At 42.6% G+C, this 18,866-nt stretch overlaps 1 protein-coding gene across 1 annotated transcript; it reads right to left on the reverse strand.

Annotated features, from left to right (window-relative positions):
• Nucleotides 1–942: 942 nt before the first annotated feature.
• col9a1b (collagen, type IX, alpha 1b) lies at nucleotides 943–13,233 on the reverse strand. The gene is made up of 25 exons (XM_042709509.1): nucleotides 13,103–13,233; nucleotides 12,537–12,599; nucleotides 12,284–12,319; nucleotides 12,119–12,181; nucleotides 10,522–10,575; nucleotides 9,890–9,925; nucleotides 9,734–9,757; nucleotides 9,570–9,623; nucleotides 8,464–8,517; nucleotides 8,165–8,200; nucleotides 7,453–7,509; nucleotides 7,198–7,251; nucleotides 6,349–6,402; nucleotides 5,895–5,948; nucleotides 5,639–5,692; nucleotides 4,856–5,070; nucleotides 4,707–4,760; nucleotides 4,546–4,599; nucleotides 3,608–3,652; nucleotides 3,234–3,287; nucleotides 3,080–3,133; nucleotides 2,816–2,869; nucleotides 1,500–1,571; nucleotides 1,159–1,194; nucleotides 943–983 (listed from the first exon to the last, which is right to left on the reverse strand). The coding sequence occupies exons 1-23, from the start codon at nucleotides 13,163–13,165 to the stop codon at nucleotides 1,511–1,513; spliced, it is 1,347 nt and encodes a 448-aa protein (XP_042565443.1). The 5' UTR covers nucleotides 13,166–13,233; the 3' UTR covers nucleotides 943–983; nucleotides 1,159–1,194; nucleotides 1,500–1,510.
• Nucleotides 13,234–18,866: the final 5,633 nt, after the last annotated feature.

An 18,866-nucleotide genomic window follows, 5' to 3' on the forward strand; every position in this document is an offset into this window, starting at 1 on the left:
CCCAAACTCTAGCACTATAAACATTAGGGAAATGTGGTTTGCTTTGTTTACACATGGTTCACACCATACACCAAGCTACACATGGTAACCTAAGTGAGATGTTTATCTATCATGTCTGTTTACTTACATGGTAAACTAGCTAAGTGAGAAGTTTGCCTGCCGTGTCCGTTGCCGAAACCAATGTGGCACTTACCGCTGGCCCCTGGGTGCCACGAGGTCCTGGTGCCCCCCTGTTGCCCTGCATGCCGCGTGGTCCTGCCGTACCAGCAGGCCCCTGGATGCCAGGCTGGCCGCGGGAACCCTCTGCACCCCGGTTTCCTGGCTCTCCTGGGTTTCCAGTCTGCAATGAGAGTCAATAGGAAACCCGTTTTGTCTGATTGCTTCTTGTGTCTTTTCACAAACTAGTGCCTGCAGCCCACATAGCAAAAACCTGTGACAGGATTGGCAAGCAACCAGCCGAGATTGTGAGAACTCAATCAAGACTCCCATCAGCATGATTCAGGGTAAGGAGAAGTTCAGTCCGAACAGAAGAAGAGACAGAGAGGAGTAAAAAGACAGAGGCCATGCCAGTGTTACAGATCATAGGATGAAAGAGAGAAATTGATTAGAGGCAAATGAATATATAAGTGTGAGGTTTGAGACTGAGATTTTGTTGACATTACTTAATGATGCTCTCTAATGGTGTGTTGATGTATAACAGTGTGGGAAGGTCTGGGAGACATGACTGGCTTGTATTACACAATTAAGACTAGTCAGAAATGAAATGAATCAATCCAGATTTGTGAAACTAACCGCTCCTTTAGGTCCTAGTTCCCCTTGGTCTCCCTGGAATCAAAGCAAAATAAAACCAGTTTAGAGGCAGATAGAGGTGAGAATATTCCTGTCAAATATACATCTCCAGTGTATTTAATCCACATAACTGAGCCAAAGCTACTTACGAGTTCTCCTTTGTCTCCAGGGGTTCCCTCTGCACCTTGTTGTCCCTGGAAGAGAGATTTTGAAAAATGTCACTTAACTTAGCACACAAGAGGGGCAGCAGAGTATCTGTTCAGACCATGGACTTTGGTCTTCTTGCATTTACTGTAGCTCCTAGTCCAACAGCACTGCAACAATGAAGCATTGTCTACTATGCTTGAGAAAAACAGTACAACTTCATACCTGCTCTCCCTTCGGGCCAAGGTCACCACCATCGCCCTGTAAGATTCAACAGCAAGTTAGCCAAGGTTAATGTTATCAAACATTCACATGACTCTACTGCAAGGGGGAGAAAACCCAAAGGTGGTGGTTATATAAAAAAATACAATTCTCAAAATTGCATATTGATACTATGAGGAACTAGAGCACTGGGCTGGGAAAGGTGTAGCTAACTATGAACACATACTTAGCTACCACATTTCCTCAATTATTTTAATAAACTTTTTATTAAGCTGTAGATGAAAAGCCTGGCAGGCACAAAGCTAGAGTGGGGGAGTTGGGGAAGAATCAAGGCTTTGTCTTACTCTATCACCCTTCACTCCAGGGAGGCCAGAGGGTCCAGGAAGGCCAGGCAAGCCGAGATCACCTTTGGGCCCCTAAAGTTCAGTGGAGAGAAATGGATATCTCTAATAAGCAACAGAGCAATAGCAGGAAATTCTAGTAAGCTGTCCATGGACTTCCTCTAAAGGACTCCACCGTATGCACCTTTACAAAAAATCAAATTCAAGCCATTGTTTTTTTTCTCTTTCCTTCTTTTTCTGTCCATCTTTTATTCATCTTTACCTTCTCAGCTTGGTGTGTGTGTGTGTGTGTGTGTGTGTGTGTGTGTGTGTGAGTGTGTGTGAGCGTGTGTGAGTGTGTGTGAGTGTGTATGTGAGTGTGTGTGTGTGAGAGAGAGTGTGTGTGTGTGTGTGTCTCATCTCATCTCACTGTGTGTACCTTTGATCTCGGCTTGGCTGTGTGTGGAATGCCAGAGAAACAGAGGGCTCTTTGAGAGAAGCTGCCTCACAGAAAAACTCTCCCCTTACTGTGAAAATAGCCCTTCCATGGGATCCTATTCAGCCCTATTCTCAGGGGAATTTCTGTTTGTCCAGCCCGGGCTCCTACCTCCATCAGAGTATTCCTGTGGTTGTTCTCCCCTCCATCTGCCTGGGCTTTACTCTCTATCTTTCATTCTTCTTTATCCTTCCCCCACTTTTCACCTCAGTCATTTTTACTTGATGGCTCCTATCTTTTGAATGATGAGGCTCAGGGGGGGGGGGGAGGCTTTCTTGTACAAATGAATTGTCATCCTCTGATAACAGTCAGCCATCATTTTGGCCACACACTGTCTTTCTGTTTCGAGCCTACTGATGATAAAGGGACAGGAGCTTTTCCAAATCTACTAGTTTGACTGGGACTACTTTCCCTCTGCGGCTAAAACTCATTCTTTCATTGTTGCTTTCAGAGTCGTGAAAATGCTGCACGTAAAGTATTCATACCCGCATATATACAGTGGCATATATACTAAACTGCAATAATTAGCCATTTTTCTGGATTGCATGCATTATCAGGCACAACATGGAGGTGTATATACCATGTAGACTGACAAGCATGAAAGAGAGGAGAAAAAAGCCACAGGACATTCATTATTCCTGACACTATATCATGTGTTGATGTGTGATTTTGTTTTTTAATACCTTCATTTTCAAGGTGTTCATGTCATTTGTCAGCATCTGTCTAACACACGCACCCACACATACACCCACACACACACACACACACACACACACACACACACACACACACACACACACACACACACACACACACACACAGACACACGTTTGTTGTCACTTACTCTGGCACCTGGTTTTCCAGCTGGCCCATCAGGTCCCTGCTCTCCACCATCACCCTGCGTGACACACACACACACACACACACACACACACACACACACACACACACACACACACACACAGATGCACAGTGAGGGAGAGAGACGACCAGAATAGGAATAGCAAGGTTTCTATCAGGACAGCTGTTCCTCAAACAGGTGCCAGAGGGGCGCGGAAATGTAATTAAATGATAACATTTGGTGCCAGGAAATGAAAGTAAAACATACGGGCATTCCAATAGGTCCAAGCGGGCCGATTTCTCCTTGTTCTCCTCGCTCGCCCTGGAATGAGAAAAAGAGACAATGGCAGCATAATGACGCTCGAACACCTAAAGTGTGCCGTTATTGCTGACAGATGAACAGCTGGGGCTTATCTACTTACGAATTTGCCTGCAGAGCCCATTGTTCCAAGGAGGCCAGGATCCCCAGAACCGCCCTACAATAAAAGCAATCGTCATTTTCAGTTTTCAGTTTTTAGAATGATTTGGTTGGTGAACAGGCTACCTGAAGAAAACCGATATTTGTGTCTGTGTTAATACAATTAATGCTAATAGAGAGGTCATGAACTTAATATCAACCTTCCTTAATATGGCAAGCAATGAAGAATAACTTTTAAACTAAGTTCTACAGCCCATCAACTGTTTTTTGACACAGCAGAAGTAAAGTATAACATAATGCCCACCCCCGTACCAATGCGGGATGCAACACATTAGACGCTGGTTTGAGTCATTAAACATCTTACAGTACAACACTCACCTTCTCTCCACCCATGCCCTTGGGTCCTGGTACACCTGGTAACCCCTACAGAGGAGGAAACAACAAACAGCTCGAGCTCAACAGTTTCCGGCCCACTTGCACACAGCATTGTTTAGCAGCATCACACCCACCACTTCTCTGAGATCAAAGCAGGCCTCTTTGACGATGCCTAAAAAACAGCCTTTGAAGGCAGCCATCGCACCTGGGTGCAGGCGAAAAGTTCACAGCTTCACTTTCCACACAAACAGAAGACTCTCAGAGACACTTCCATGCACACTACTCAGAGCGTGACTGTATATTTCAGTTTAACCCAACGTTGGAGTCGGCCAGGTTTATTTGTTTAGCACATCTTCCTGTGCCATCATGGCGTAGAGTAACTAGCAACAGAGGCTTTAAATAGTCTTTACCCTCCAGCAAACACCACTCAGAAACCACCACCGCTTAGCACTTGTGAGCTTAAATGCCTCATGTTTTCTTCAGAAGTTGCTGTTTATTGCTGCATACTGCAATGATGAGGGTTTACTGAATAAAAATCGCACGTTGAAACTGTTCAGTGTCATTTAAGGAGAGCACTTAGGGGGTCTGTTTTGTGACAAAAAACCTTTTTCATGAACCCATCTTTAAGGCCACTGTTTTGGCCTATGTTTTCATGAACTGTTATGGTATACGAAAAAACAGTCTGCCAAAGTAACTGGCCAACAACTTTCATGTCTGATTGCATTTCAGTATCCCAATGGTTTATATAGTGATAATGGAAAGCTATATTCATATGCATGAATTATGCTGTTTTGGAAGACAGTGATGGATACAATCTTACAACCATAGTTTTAGTTAAGAGTGACGTAATACACATTAAGTACATTTGAGCATTTGAATCAAACATTCCACTCGTGTCTTATGTATATCATCCCTGTGTCTAGACCACCTGACATACTTACAGGAAGTCCCTGAAGTCCAACCTCACCAGGAGTGCCAGATTTTCCTGAGCTGCCCTGTAGAATGAGACAGAGGGAGGAGATGAAATGTCATAGCACTCCATCCCACAGCATCAAGTTTAGAGTAGCATCTGCATTAACGCGTGCACAAATTAGATTCCTACCTTTGAACCTGGCATACCAGGTATACCCTCACGGCCATCCACACCAGGTAGACCCTAGAACAAAATAACACAGACATTGTTGGAGAACATAGACCAAGCAAAAACAATAAACAATTTAAAAAAATAACAGTGAATAATTCTAGACTTACACCATCGCCCTTTGATCCTGGAAGACCAGTGATGCCCCTTGACCCTTGACCACCCTGGAGTGCAATGAAAATAGTATTGGCAAAATGATTGGTAAACAAACCATCAAAGGCCACTGCACATAAATAACAATCAAGTATAGTATGCTCATTTGATGTCTTACTTGATCTCCCTTGGGACCTCTCTCTCCCACCACTCCCCTCTGGCCTTGGTCACCCTATAATGAGAGCAAAAGAGTAAGTAGATGCACGTCATCCTAAATCTAACAAATGCTTCTGTATACATACATGTACAGTGTGTCTGTATTGTACACGTGGTGTAATATCATGTAATCAAGATGATTTTCTAAATGCTTTTGCTTGTCTGTTAAAGCCCTGAAACTCATGGCAACTGTGTGACAATGGCTCAAGCCAATGGCCAAAAGAGCACATGGCCTCAACAAAATGTTTTGATGTAAATGTTTTACTGCTACAGTATGCTTCACCAGGGCAAAGCACTGATAAAGCAAAGCCCTGTCACTAGCATTCTGAAAAACAATGTCAGTGTTTTGGCTGAGACACAGGGGGCTCATTTTAAACGCAAGGATTAAAATGTGATAAAGTCGGAGGCCTTCGACTCAGTCCCCATCCGGAAAAACTGCCCTGGAGTGCTTCAAAGGATCATTGTGTCACTTCTTCTGTCTTCTGCCACGAAGCAAAGTGTAGAGGCTGGTGCAGAGCTTTGGACCCCGTGCTCAGCAGGATTAGTCACGGAGCTGTGGAGGTAATTTGGTGCGCAGCACTTACTGTGGCCCCCTGGACACCCTGGGTACCCGGATCTCCGTCATGGCCTCGAGCTCCCTGCACAGAGGGAAAAAAACAAAACAAAACAAAACAAAACAAAACCATGATTATGGTGTCCCTGTGCACTGGCATTAATACAAAATAAAACAAATGACACTGCGCCCCAAGAGCAGCCGCAACGAGACGCTGTCCGTCATCATTATGGATTTGAAAATGGTGGTGTTCCTCTGGGCCTTTGGGCTGGCGTGGCGCTCCTTACCAGTTCACCTTTGGGGCCCATCATTCCCGTGGATCCCCGGATTCCCTGAGGGCCCTGCAGAGGCACAGGAGAAACAACAGCTGTTAAAGGCCACCATTGGCTGTTACTTGTCACTACCCTTTCAGTCTGAGGAGAGCCCTCAGGAGAAGATGGGATGTATCTAGTAGTATGCTCCAATCTTGCAACAACTGAGTGTGTCATTAGAATCCCTGTATGCACTATATGTATGCTAATTCAACAGTGTAGTTGATATATTGGTGGTATTTCAAATGCTAAGTAAGCTAATATATGGTCACATGGGTTCCATTTACCACTATAAACTTTGACTACATCATCTGTAACATATTCTTTGTATTAGAGATCTGGCACTTCATCATTCAAAGTGATTTCCAAGTCTGATACAGACTCTTATCTGTACAAAATCAAACAAAGTTGAAATAGCCTGATGCCTCACCGTTGGGCCTTGGGCTCCGACATCTCCGGACGCTCCCTGATCTCCCTCTTCTCCCTGTGGGAATAACAAATCACACATTAGCTAGCTATTATCAGTGGGTGCCATCTTAACTGGTGAAGTGAGAACATGAGAATTTCCCCTTTATCTCTTTGGTGATGAGTAATGCATTCAGCGTCCACAAGCGCATGACCAAGATAGGGACTGCTTATCATGCCAATAAACAGACACTGATTGCCATCACTTATTAAGTCATTCATATGGGGTAGGGGATACCATCGTCTCCTCACTGAAGTTCAGCTTGGCACTGAAAGCAAATGATCTCATCTACACTATCGGTCTGTATAATCAAAAGTACCCTGTGCAGATATGAACTGCCCATTGCACACTGTGAGTACGTTTCTCCAATTAGCATTTCCATTGCTTAGGCGCCAGAGGATAACCTGATGGCTATCACTGACAGTCTATGTGTTCTTGTTTTATCCAGTGAATTGGCTATGATTGCAAATAGTTCAAATGTTTTATCTGATCTTTTCTATGAGGGGAAAAAGGGAATGGAAAATGGCTTAATTAATTCAATGGGTACATATCGCCACTGACATGATGCAGCCATATATGAAGCATGACACTACAGTCTATTGGCAGATTACCCATGCCGCTTCTATGTTTTACATTAAGATGAATGATGACTTTCTATAAAGATGTATCAGACAATAAAAACCTTAAGCAGATGTGCTACGTGAAAGCTGAGTTCAGGATCCTGGTGGGGCCAGCATAATGGTGAAGCATTGGGGCCACAGACTCAGTCCTAATGCTGCTGAGCCCTATACTCATATCTAATGCTGCACTTACCTTGTGTCCTTGTTTTCCAGGCTCTCCAGCCTCTCCCTTCCCACCTTTGTGGCCCTGTAGACATGAGAGAGCATGATAAATCACACTGTAGACAAACACCAGAGACCACCCTGGGCAGCAGAAATACAGAAGTAAAGGAGTAAGACCTGAAACACTGGTACATAAGGCCTCTACTTCCAAGTACTGGAGAACGTGATCAATAGCTAATCCCAACTGGAGATGTGTCACCCGTGCACCATCACACTGTGAACTCACCTTCATGCCTGGAAGGCCCGGGTGGCCAGATGACCCAGATGGGCAGGCACCGGTACACTGAACGAGAGAAAACAGTACAAGGCATGAAGTCAAAACAGAGAATGAGGAAGTGTGTTTTACCAACCTCAAAATAAAAAAGAAAGCAAACAATCTTTCCAATTCTGTCATTTCGTAATTGTGCCAACATTTTGGTAAGATGAACTGTAGCAGAATACAACTAGGAAGTCTGATCCACACACTACGGCTACTGAATAGTGGACTACTGGAATGCTCCACATTCCTGTTGTCATGTGTCACCGTTGCGAGGCCTAGCTGGCTGAACCAACGTCATTATGCATTACGGTTCAACGAATGAATTGTCTTCATCCTTGAATAAATTGTCTTTAAAAATCAAACCATTCTCTGCCTGCATTTGGCCATGCATCAATCAAGTGGATGTCTATCAATGTTCAATTTAGATATTTATCTATTTAACTTCTCTTAAAAAAAAGATTGTTAGTGAACGCCAAAATACTTTCACAATATGAAAACTTTAGATAAAAACAACCCATTTAGATGACCTTCCAACATCCGAGTTCCATTCGAATAGAATTCAAAACATAGCACTGCCTTGTAAGCCTTAAGCAACAGCATAAACTTCAAACATGACATGTTCTTGCATCATATCTTCTTTAATGTGCATAGATATTTGTAATAATCACATAGTTCTTACCATTTCCATAGCGCCACCCTGTGCACCAGCAGCCCCCTACAAACAAAGACAATTTTTTTCATCATGTATTGTGGTGAGATCACACAGTTGTGGACTACAAACAGCCCTTATTATGTGGTAAGTAAGTATTATGGTCACCAGCACTTGTACAAATAGGTAGTACAGGTGTAAATTGTGAATACCAGTAGCATGCAAACAGTGCTGTCACTGTTTGTTGCACACCTGTCCTGACAGACCCAGAACACAAAGACATCTGTGAAAGTTCAAGGGTCGTGTCAAGGCACAGTGTAAATACTCACTCTGGCTCCGGTGGGTCCCCTGGGTCCTGGAGGTCCTTGCACACCCATGGATCCCTAGAGTATTACACATTATAATAGATCAATCATAAATACAATCACCCATGGCTCCCTAGGGTATTACACATTATAATAGATCAATCATAAATACAATCACCCATGGCTCCCTAGAGTATTATACATTATAATAGATCAATCATAAATACAATCACCCATGGCTCCCTAGAGTATTATACATTATAATAGATCAATCATAAATACATTCACCAACGGCTCCTTAGGGTATTACACATTATAATAGATCAAACATAAATACATTCACCCATGGCTTCCTAGAGTATTACACATGTTAATAGATCAATCAGAAATACATTCACCAGAATGTGCGACTGTTAATGACTCTACAGAGAACAATGGTTCAAAGGAATGTCTACTAAAGTACTTCAGTCTCCAGTATTTCAGTTCTTCATGCAGCTGACGTTGATATTTTGCTATAGTTTTCAGTCTTATTTGACTTGACTGTTTTTTTCCAGTAGGCAATAATTCCAATCAGAAACACTCCCTCAGACACTGGCTTGGGTTCTGTCAGCTCTGCACCTTTGTGCTTCTTTGCCTATAGGTGCCAAAGCACGTGGATGTATTTGAGTAGGCCAACAAAGCTGTACATTCCATTGCTCCAGTGAATCAGCAGTCAGTGCGGGCCCCAATAAAGTTGAAATCTACATCAACTATGAGTATTCGCTAATGATTCAAGATCAGCTGACATTGCTAAAGGCTAAAAGGTGAAAGGAGGTCACAAATTGCATAAGTATTGGAGGAGGCGTGTGCCGTTTTGCCCACCTGGACTGACACAACTAGCTACCATATAAAGGAAGAGGGTACCTCTCAGGACTGAGTTTTGCCTTGAGTTTGCAATCCAGTTGTCCATTTTGGGTTGGTCAGGTCAACTGGCAGGCCAAAATGTCACCGGCATACCTGTGTAGTGCTCCAGCACTTCTACACTACACTGATGTCACACTGTTAAAGGCTATGTGTATTAGCTGTCTGTTACATGTTATATGTGCAGTGGTTTTTTTCTGATGCTGTTGGATGTCTGTGTGTAAACTTACGAGAGGTCCAACTTTGCCCAATTCACCAGGAAGGCCTCCTGGCCCTGGTGGTCCCTGTTGGCGAGCATGGCGAATGAGAGTGAGAAACACAAAGGCACCATCAAGTGTGTGTGCACACATTAACAACTATCCTATCACGTCAGTTTTTGATCCAGTATACTCACAGAGGATCCATCTGGGCCAATACCCTGTGGATGACATAATTGTAACAATTTACAATACAGCAATACAGTCATCATATACAAGACAAAGGAAAGATTATTCGTTTTCGATAAGAACATGACAGGCAGATGCATTTTAATATGTGTGTTTGCACTTACAGCTGAGCCACGAGGTCCATTTTTGCCAGGCTCTCCCTGAAACAGAGCAAAAAGCAGGTCAGCTTCCTATTGACCCCCACTCTCACTCAGAAGAAGTCAACCATGTTTTGAGGAACCTCGCTGCTGCCCCATTTAAAGCATTACCACTGGAATGCTGACATCTGTCAGAAGATCAAGGCCTCTCAGTCTAAAGCCTTTTGCGTGCCAGTGCAGCCGAAACTATTTTTCTGAGTGCGTAAGCCTCTTGTGATTTTTCACAAATTGCACCGAGCACATCTTAATAAGAAACATGATTAAGCCCTTTGTGATACGGGATTCTACAAGTTTTGTTACAGAGAATGTAATCAGGCACTTGCTGGATCACACCTCTGTCACTGCTCCTACACTTACACCTGCACTGCAGTGCACACTGGCCTGCTGGTTGTTAGCCTAATAAGGGCTGATGCTAAGGGCTCTGTTACCCATGGAGATTACGGGGGCACACAGACAGGATTAAGGCTTATTTGTCACGAGGAATTGCTGTGCACAGTGCATTTCCCCGACGCAGAGCTGCAGCGGGCAACAGGTTGGCCATTTGCCACTGAGAGTCTCTCAGGCAGAAAGAAGCTGAGTCCGTCTCATTAGTCAGTCACCTTCTGTCCAGCAGGGCCGTCTGGTCCAGCGTCTCCGACAGGGCCGGTCAATCCCTGGACGAAAACAGAGAGATGAGGGTGTTAACTAATTAATCATAACAAGGCGAAGATCAAGTGAGGTCAGACTGCTGCGGACGCTTGTTTTCATGCATTTTCAACAAATGTTAAATAGACAGAGCAATCAGCTTGGGAGTGTAATGTTATTAGATTCTCACTGATGCTCTCCTGCTTGTATGCAAGTGTCCCCAGGCAAAACCCCAAAAACTCAATATTCTCATTTATAAGCTTGTGCATAGATACCTAATTAGAGATGAAAACAAATGAGTCAATACTAGTGACTTCTGGTGAATAATAATAATAATAATAATAATAATAATAGCCACAATCAATATATATAATCAATAATCATTATCACCACCATCAGGCTTGTAAAACCTTAAACACCCAAAACGTTTAAGCTATAGACAATGTCATCTGGCATGTTCTTTTGCTTGTCCATGGGTGGAGTAAGGAGGCATGGGGCATGTATGATTAACACACAGGCTCCACCTCCCAGACTAAACCCATAAAACTGACAGTTCATGTCAAAATAGGTCAAATTTATTCTGCAATAAGCCACTGGTAGGAGAAGCTCCAACCGAGATTTAAATGGTTTAATTCGTCAATTTCGTCAAAAGACTCTGACTTGCAATGAAGGGCTCTGATACTACAGGTTTTCATGTGGTCTGGGATCCTGCAGGTATTTTGACAGAGTGAAAGCCAGACTGCCTTGGACCACTGAGACTGCTGCTGACAGACAGGCTGCATTCCTCCCCAGTGTCTCAAACAAACCCCCATTCACAGCCATCATTCCACACCAGCCTGAGGATTCTCAACAGGAGGGACTCGTTGGCCAAAGGTCCAGCCAAGATACACACTCCCATTGTGGACCAAATGAGAAATGCTCGGACCTCAAAACACCATCCTGCAGAGGCAAAAAGGGTGCTTGGAAAGGGGATGGTGTATTGCTATTCAAAGGAATATGGGATACGGGGTTTTGTTGCCGTTGTTGCACTAACCATAAGGCCAACGGCAGGCCCTGACCAAATATCTACTGAATAAAATAGATGGATTTATGCTTGCAAATGAGAAGATCCGAGCCTGCTCCCTTACGCTGGCCAGACTATCCAGCTCCCGCATGGGCTCTTCCTCTGCAGAGGAGGAATCATGGTGATCTTGTTTTCCTAACCCAGGCTTCCATTTTCACAAGGATCAGCATTTAATTAAGTCCAGGCCACAGCCTTCCCCACTCAAACAAAAAGACTGTTGTCTACAAAGGGGAACTCTTCAAGGATTCTGTACCTTAAGGTCCACCTCCAAAAATTCACTGCATTTTTTTTACCTCCTAGTGGCACATCACAGTATACCTCAATATATCACAGAGGGGGGCCATCAACTTTCATCTTGGGCCAAAAACGCACATGAGACATAATTTGGCATAATGAGCACCGACAGTTTACTGTCAGCCATTATGGATTATACAGTCTCAGTGGCACCATCTAGCAGCTGGAATACAGATGAATAACAGTCACCAGTATCACATGTTCAGACTACTCACGTCAGCTCCAGGCAGCCCAGGTAGTCCTGAAGAGCCTGCTTTACCCCCATCTCCATTGGGACCCTACAAAAGCATTGTTTGAATGACCCAGTTAATAAAGAACCAACATGGACAATGCAATTGAATAGAATATGAAAGCATATGGAACTAGGAAGTGATGCTCACAGGTGGGCCATCTTCACCATCATCGCCTCTGTCGCCCTACAATAAAAGGTACTGTTATATAAGTGTATAAATATTCTTGCACAAAACATTACAACAATAGCAACAATTTCCTCTTATGAAGCCAGTAATATCAGATGTGTTTTTAAAAAGGGGGTGTGTCCTTTCCCCTTACACAGGACATGGCTTATGTAACTTAAGAAGGAAGGATGGAGAAATCCTATTCTTTCTTTAGAAGGGATATAAGTGAACTTACTGCAATGCCATCAATTCCAGGGACTCCAGCAGGACCTGCTGGACCAGCGGGGCCCCCATTTCTCTATTAAAAGATAAAAGAAATTGCATGTTTCATATTTCACATTGTACCACAATAAAGCCCTCACCCAAGCAGGTGGACCCCATATCATTAGCATACATTCTTTAAGGAAGTTATGTCAATTGATAAGTAAATATAGTTCCAGCAGGTAGTCTATTCTTTTGAAATTATATCAATTCTTGTCTGTTGCAATAATTAAACACAGGTGCCTTGAAAAAATGTAAACTCAAATACTGCTGAAGTGCCACAGGTGGATGTCATAAATAAAGATTACTCTTCCACACCATCTACAACACACGTTTATGTGTCGGGGTAGATGGGTAGAACATGTGCAAACTGCAAAATGACATGCTGGAAAGGAACGTATGCATGACAAAGCTATCCAACTCCTTGGACATGCAAGAAAAAGTAAGAAAGACTTTATGCATCCAAAACGGTCGTTGCTCACCCCAAATCCCGCTTCGGTTATCTGTGAGGGAATGCAAACAGAGAAAGGACAAACTTACTTGAGCGGAGCAAATCAGAAATATCCCCAACAAAAGCACCCAAAGCGGCCCGCGACAATCCATGGCAAAGGCCGTGGTCTCTCCGTCTGTCTAGAAAGGCGAAAAACTCCGCTTTCTGGAATTAGTTGGGTTGCCGGACCCCCTGACGAAGCGACCCAACTAAATCCGTTTCAACACACTGAACGAAAAGAGATACCATAACTCCGAAAGACTCATGTTTATTCATGACACAGGTTTTGAATGGGAAGCGATTGGAGGACTGAAAGAATGTAGGAGGGTGAAAACAAAGACGAGTCATGGGGCTGATTTAAAAGATGAGCGGGAATTCTTCCATAGTTGTGGTATTTACACCAGTTGGGTCGTTTAAGGCCTGAGTATAACAGCAAACTATTGTTCATTTTCATGTCAGCCGCTTTGAAAGCTACAATGCCATGAAGCCTGTTACTTCACGACAGAATAAAGCATGCCATCCATAGATGATATCACAAATCATAAATAGCATATTTGTAAAATTGTGAGTTGAAATCTTACCGATGCTTGCACTGGAAGATTGTTACATGCCTCTCTTTGAGCGCGCGAAATATCGCAGTGTATCAGCATGGATTGTAACTCAAACTGGGGAAGGGAAATGCAAAAACACGGGTTTAATTCATGTATTTCTCTATAGTGCAATTAACCACATTGGAAGGTCTGGTGGACTGATTGCTGCTATCATTTAGAAGATTTTATTCATAGCATCTATATCTTTATAAAGGAATGTCTATCTGCAAATACATAGGTTATGGAATAAAACTTGTTTAACAAATGATACAAATTATTGTTATTCAAATGTAGCTGACTTATGTGATACTCAACCATTGAATCATAAATAAAGCCACTGAAATAAACAAAACTATCTTTACAGGAAAAATATAGCCCATAACTGTGAATGCAGGAGAAAGACTGTAGGCCTCGTCTGTCAAGAGGGCAGTCACTCGACTAGAACTACCATGTTACAATTCCCACTTACCTGTAGAAACTGGTTCAGCCAAGCAAAGGGATTCCATTCAAAGAAAGAATATACTGCTCGTTTTGGTTCTCACCAAAAGCTCACAGAACATCCAAATTGAGGGCTATTCATGACTAAATCAGTTATGTTAGTAGTGTGATATCAGGCAAAGGATCTGTGAATTGTTCACTGGAACGTCTATTAAAAATGAATTAAGCCTAGGTTTCAACAAGTAATGGCAATGAACCATGCTGTCCGAAATGGGTAACCTACCTCTATAACTAATAGGCCGATATTAAATAGCAAAATAGCAAAAGCTCAGCTCACCGGAACCGCGATGGCAGGTTGGTCCTTAAGTTTCCCAATATGCGTGAAGCCATCCAGATTAACCTTGTTTCTTGCTGGCACATTTTTGGTGTCGACAATGATGCAATCCACGGTCAAGGTCACTGAGTCCCTTTTAACCACCAGGAAGAGCTTGTGCCATTGTGAATTAAAAAGGAATGGCAGGTTAGAGAACACGGCTGTTTCTCTTCTGTTACCGATGCTTGTGTAAACGAATTCCAGTGACATTAGCTCTCCGTTCAAATTAACGGCCAACTGTTCGTTTCCTTCTAAGTCTAACATTTGCCATATATTCCAGTTTTTGTGCAGGGTCGTAATGGTCATCCGAAAAACTGCTTGAAATGCAAATTCATCTGGTAGGCCCAGAGGATATGCGGATCTGAAATGTAGAAAGGCATAGAGAGAACTGGCATTAAGTATTCGGTGTTGGTTGTATATTAACTGTTGTAGGCCTATCCTAAGAATACAATCGAATGCTAATTCATTTTAATAAAAAAAAGATAACGGATGACATGTCTCTAGCTTTTGGGTTTCCATAACATTTCCTTTGATGGTCTAACTTCAGGACCATGGACAGGGTCAAGTACCGTAACTGAACGGTAGGTGTCGACTCATCCTAAGAAAAATCAAATTTCAGGATCTATGAAGTGGCCTTGCGCTTGCTTGACCTCGACCGATTGTTGTTGGCCTACCTGGTGTTGATCCGAAAGTTGAATTCCGGGCCAATTCTAAACGCACTTTGCTGAGGGGTAGATCCAACCACCTTTCTAACTGTCCCACGTCTTGCCAGTTCAGCGATTTGAAATTGGGACATCATATAAAATCCTATTAGGAACCAAACAAAGCCAAAGCGTCAAATTGGCAAACTTGTTGTAAAGAAAGTAGGCGAACAATAAAGAGTTGGTGGTGTTTAAAGGCTTACCCGGAAACTGAGCCTCTCCGACCTGTGTTTGGGGACACATTATCTGCTCAATTTTCACATTGCCAGTGGAGAAAGGCACCCCTGCACAAAATAAATGACACGCTGAGGTGTGTGTGTGTGTGTGTGTGTGTGTGTGTGTGTGTGTGTGTGTGTGTTTGTGTTTGAGTGTGTGTGTGCGTGCGTGTGTGTGTGAACTACATTGCAAGGTAGCTTTTGTCAACACCCGATTGCTTGGTTGCAAGAAAACCATGTTGACAGTGGGGACACTAAAATCAACTTCTGTTTGAAGAGCTGTGCTGGGCAACTTCTAAAATAAACAGCGAGTCTTAAAGCTGCGAGAACAGTTTGAGTATGTTTGATGTTTAAAGAGGCCTGTAGAACACAGCTGGTTACTGAGAGACACAATCTTAATTTCGAAAAGCTTTAAAATATTTTGAAAAGCATTTCATTTTTATTTCAATTACAAAATGAGTTTTGTCTTAAGACTACAGCAAACCTTGAGACAGGAAGTTATCATGATCACAATTTGAACGCATATCAATTATAAATGCACTTACGCTGTGCGTGCAGTCCCGTACAGATACAGCGAGGAATCACATTGCACAAAAGATAGAGAACAACTCTGCTTTGAAAAGTATGGGGAGAATAAAAATGAAACTTTAAAACGACATGGTTAATTGCATTTTCTCTGTGATGAATGTGAAGATCTTTTGTCTGATTAACATTTTATGTATGAAGATCTTTAATCTGACTTTTAATCTCATTGTCATCTGAATGGCAATTTAATCTAATGAAAACTGTTAATAGGCTACCAAATTATAGCCTACTTGGCTAACTTTTCCAAAAAGTTTACAGCAAAAGCGCTTATAACGTCATTGTGTTATGCCAAAATGTCTGCTAGAAAACATGACCAATTCAGCTTTCACGTCAGGGATCTTAGTTACCTGCTTATCCCGCACATGCTGGCTTCTGGTGTCATCTTTTCTCAGATGATTGAATTCCTTGCTCCCTCAGTGCATCACAAACTGCTCACCTTGGTCGGTTTCTTGGCTCAGTCCATGATCCCCACAAGGTTTTCCTCATCTTATTGTGGGGCGTGGGCCACGTCGGATGTAAGACTACGTCCCTTCTTACATCATCAGAGAGCGATGGGCTCCAACTGTTTACATTGTCCAGTAGCCTAATTTATGTGCAAGGCATTGATATATTTTGTAGGACTATGCTACCGGCTTAGTCTAGTTATTGAAAATGCGTAAGAGTGTAGCAGTTTAAGCAAACTATATCGTCTTTATGAACTAAATGTATTAAAGGCCCTGTCCGCGATTCTAATTCCATACACTTTTTGTCAGATTCATATTGATTGCTCCTCGCGGTCCTCTAGCTGTTTTCACACACAAAAACCGTCGAGGGTATTGCAGGTGGTTTAGAGACAAACCTGGGCAAATTAACAAAGTGGTAAAACTCATAATAGAAGAGCCCGATAGCTTAATTCTCCTAACCATTCTTCTATTGGGAGGTTTGCCACGTACTCTGAGTTTATTTACCCACGTGTGTCACTAAACAACGTAGGCTATGGAATACCCCCTGTAAATCTAAAGGTTAATTTTGCTACTTTAAACAATTAACAGCACAAAAATGATGCATGTTACGGCACAAATTAACAGAATCGAACTTTATTTTTTTTCCGATGACATGGGGGGCAGCTTCACAGAGATCTTTTTCTGAAAATATGCTCATACTCGCCATAAGCACGTATAAGAAGTTCTAACTCCAGTGGGGTGAAGTAGGACGACTTTTGCCATGGTTGCCATGGTGACTCGTAGTATCTGAGGTCCATTGACGATGGCTTTTCACGGGGCACGCGCTTTACTTTAAGTGAACATATTCAGAGTCGATTAAACCGACTCCGATCAGCTATTCTGGAACCGAAAACACTGAGTTTCCCATCTTAGGCTCAGCGTTGGTTGAACCTGCTACCCGACCGAGCCATAAACAATCCCAGTCAATCAACACGGTGCTTCAGCAACAGGGCAGGGATGGGTGTCATTTGATTGGCTGTTGAGCTCATATATCAACAATCTTTAAAGGAAATATTTAAAGTAATAGCCTACTATGCAACAATTTGACACTTTTGAGGTATGGTTATATAGGCAAATAGTTTTGGTACCATCCTTAAATTCATGTTGATAGCATATGGTCATGTGAGGGACACCTATGTCTTTCCCACTAGCCATCCAGAATATGCCCTATGTAGTTCTGTGTTCCCTGCAAAAATGGAAGAAAAGCTTTTACAGCATGACATTGCCAGCTATACTGCCAAAAGAAACCTGTTGGTGTGTTGGCAAGCTTCTATCACTGTCAACTGGGCTGTTGGTTGTGTTTGCAAGATTTTTGCATACATTTTAGGTAGTTAGCTTGCTAGTTTTGGAACAGAGCTCCTTATTGCTGCTTTAAAGGAACATTTGATTCAAAAGGCAGCATGCCCGCCCTCAGACAGACAGACCCGTTTCGTAGAGAATCTGATGAGGTTCACTTTATGCTATCGAATTTTTGAACGAGTTTCATGACTATAGGCAACTCGGCAGATTGAGACAAGTGGTTAGCGAGGTTTAGAGAGGAATAATGCCGTTTTTGCTGTGTATCCTGAATTAAAAATGAAAGGCCCTGTAAAGCCTCTCTGAAACATATTTGGAAATGATATGATCATACCAGATTAACCTATGCTTCTTTACAAAGTGTAAAGACATATTTACAGTCGTTTATCGGTAGGCCTGTAGGCTCATACCATCTTTGTTTTGTCTGAAATCAAACTAAAACCAAGCACACTTTTTAATCTGAGTGGTAGGCTAGTTTTCCTTCTCTCCACAGGATGTCGCTCTTGCATTTCAGCAAAATCCAACAACATAAATGAAACAGGTGGTAGCCTATGGTTCAATGCTGGGCTTTACAGGCATAATTTGAAATAATTTGTAGTCTCGGTCTTGTTTCATGTTTAGGAAAATGTTAGGCTAAATGTGAAAGACTAAATCACAGAACTTTTATCCTAGTGGTTTAAGCACTCGTTAAGATCTGAACCTGAAGGGCCAGATGATCCGTTCCAAGGTCAGCTGCTGAGATATATCTGGAGCGACACTTTAACATCAAAACATACCCATAGACTAGCGCGAGGCCTTGGTGACCCACCACATAGATTTGGGCCATGACCTGTCCAGTATTGTCCAGTACAGTAAAACATGATGGTGGTTTAGACTGCGTTTGAATGTGAACTTTAAAGCGAGCACTGTAGTTGACAGAGATATAATGATTATGATCAGTCTACAGAGTTTTCAAATCCTGTGAAATTATAACATCTCCGTTTAATTTAGTGTGCAAACTATACAAATATAATATGATAACACGTCTTATCACCATATTATCATATTTAGTCATATTTTGCTGTCCTCAAACCCCTTGATATTACTTTATCTCCTGGGCACAAAAAGGTCCGTGTGTGATCCTGAACCCCTTCG

Source organism: Clupea harengus, chromosome 13 (genome assembly GCF_900700415.2).
Source record: "Clupea harengus chromosome 13, Ch_v2.0.2, whole genome shotgun sequence".
NCBI lineage: Eukaryota > Metazoa > Chordata > Actinopteri > Clupeiformes > Clupeidae > Clupea > Clupea harengus.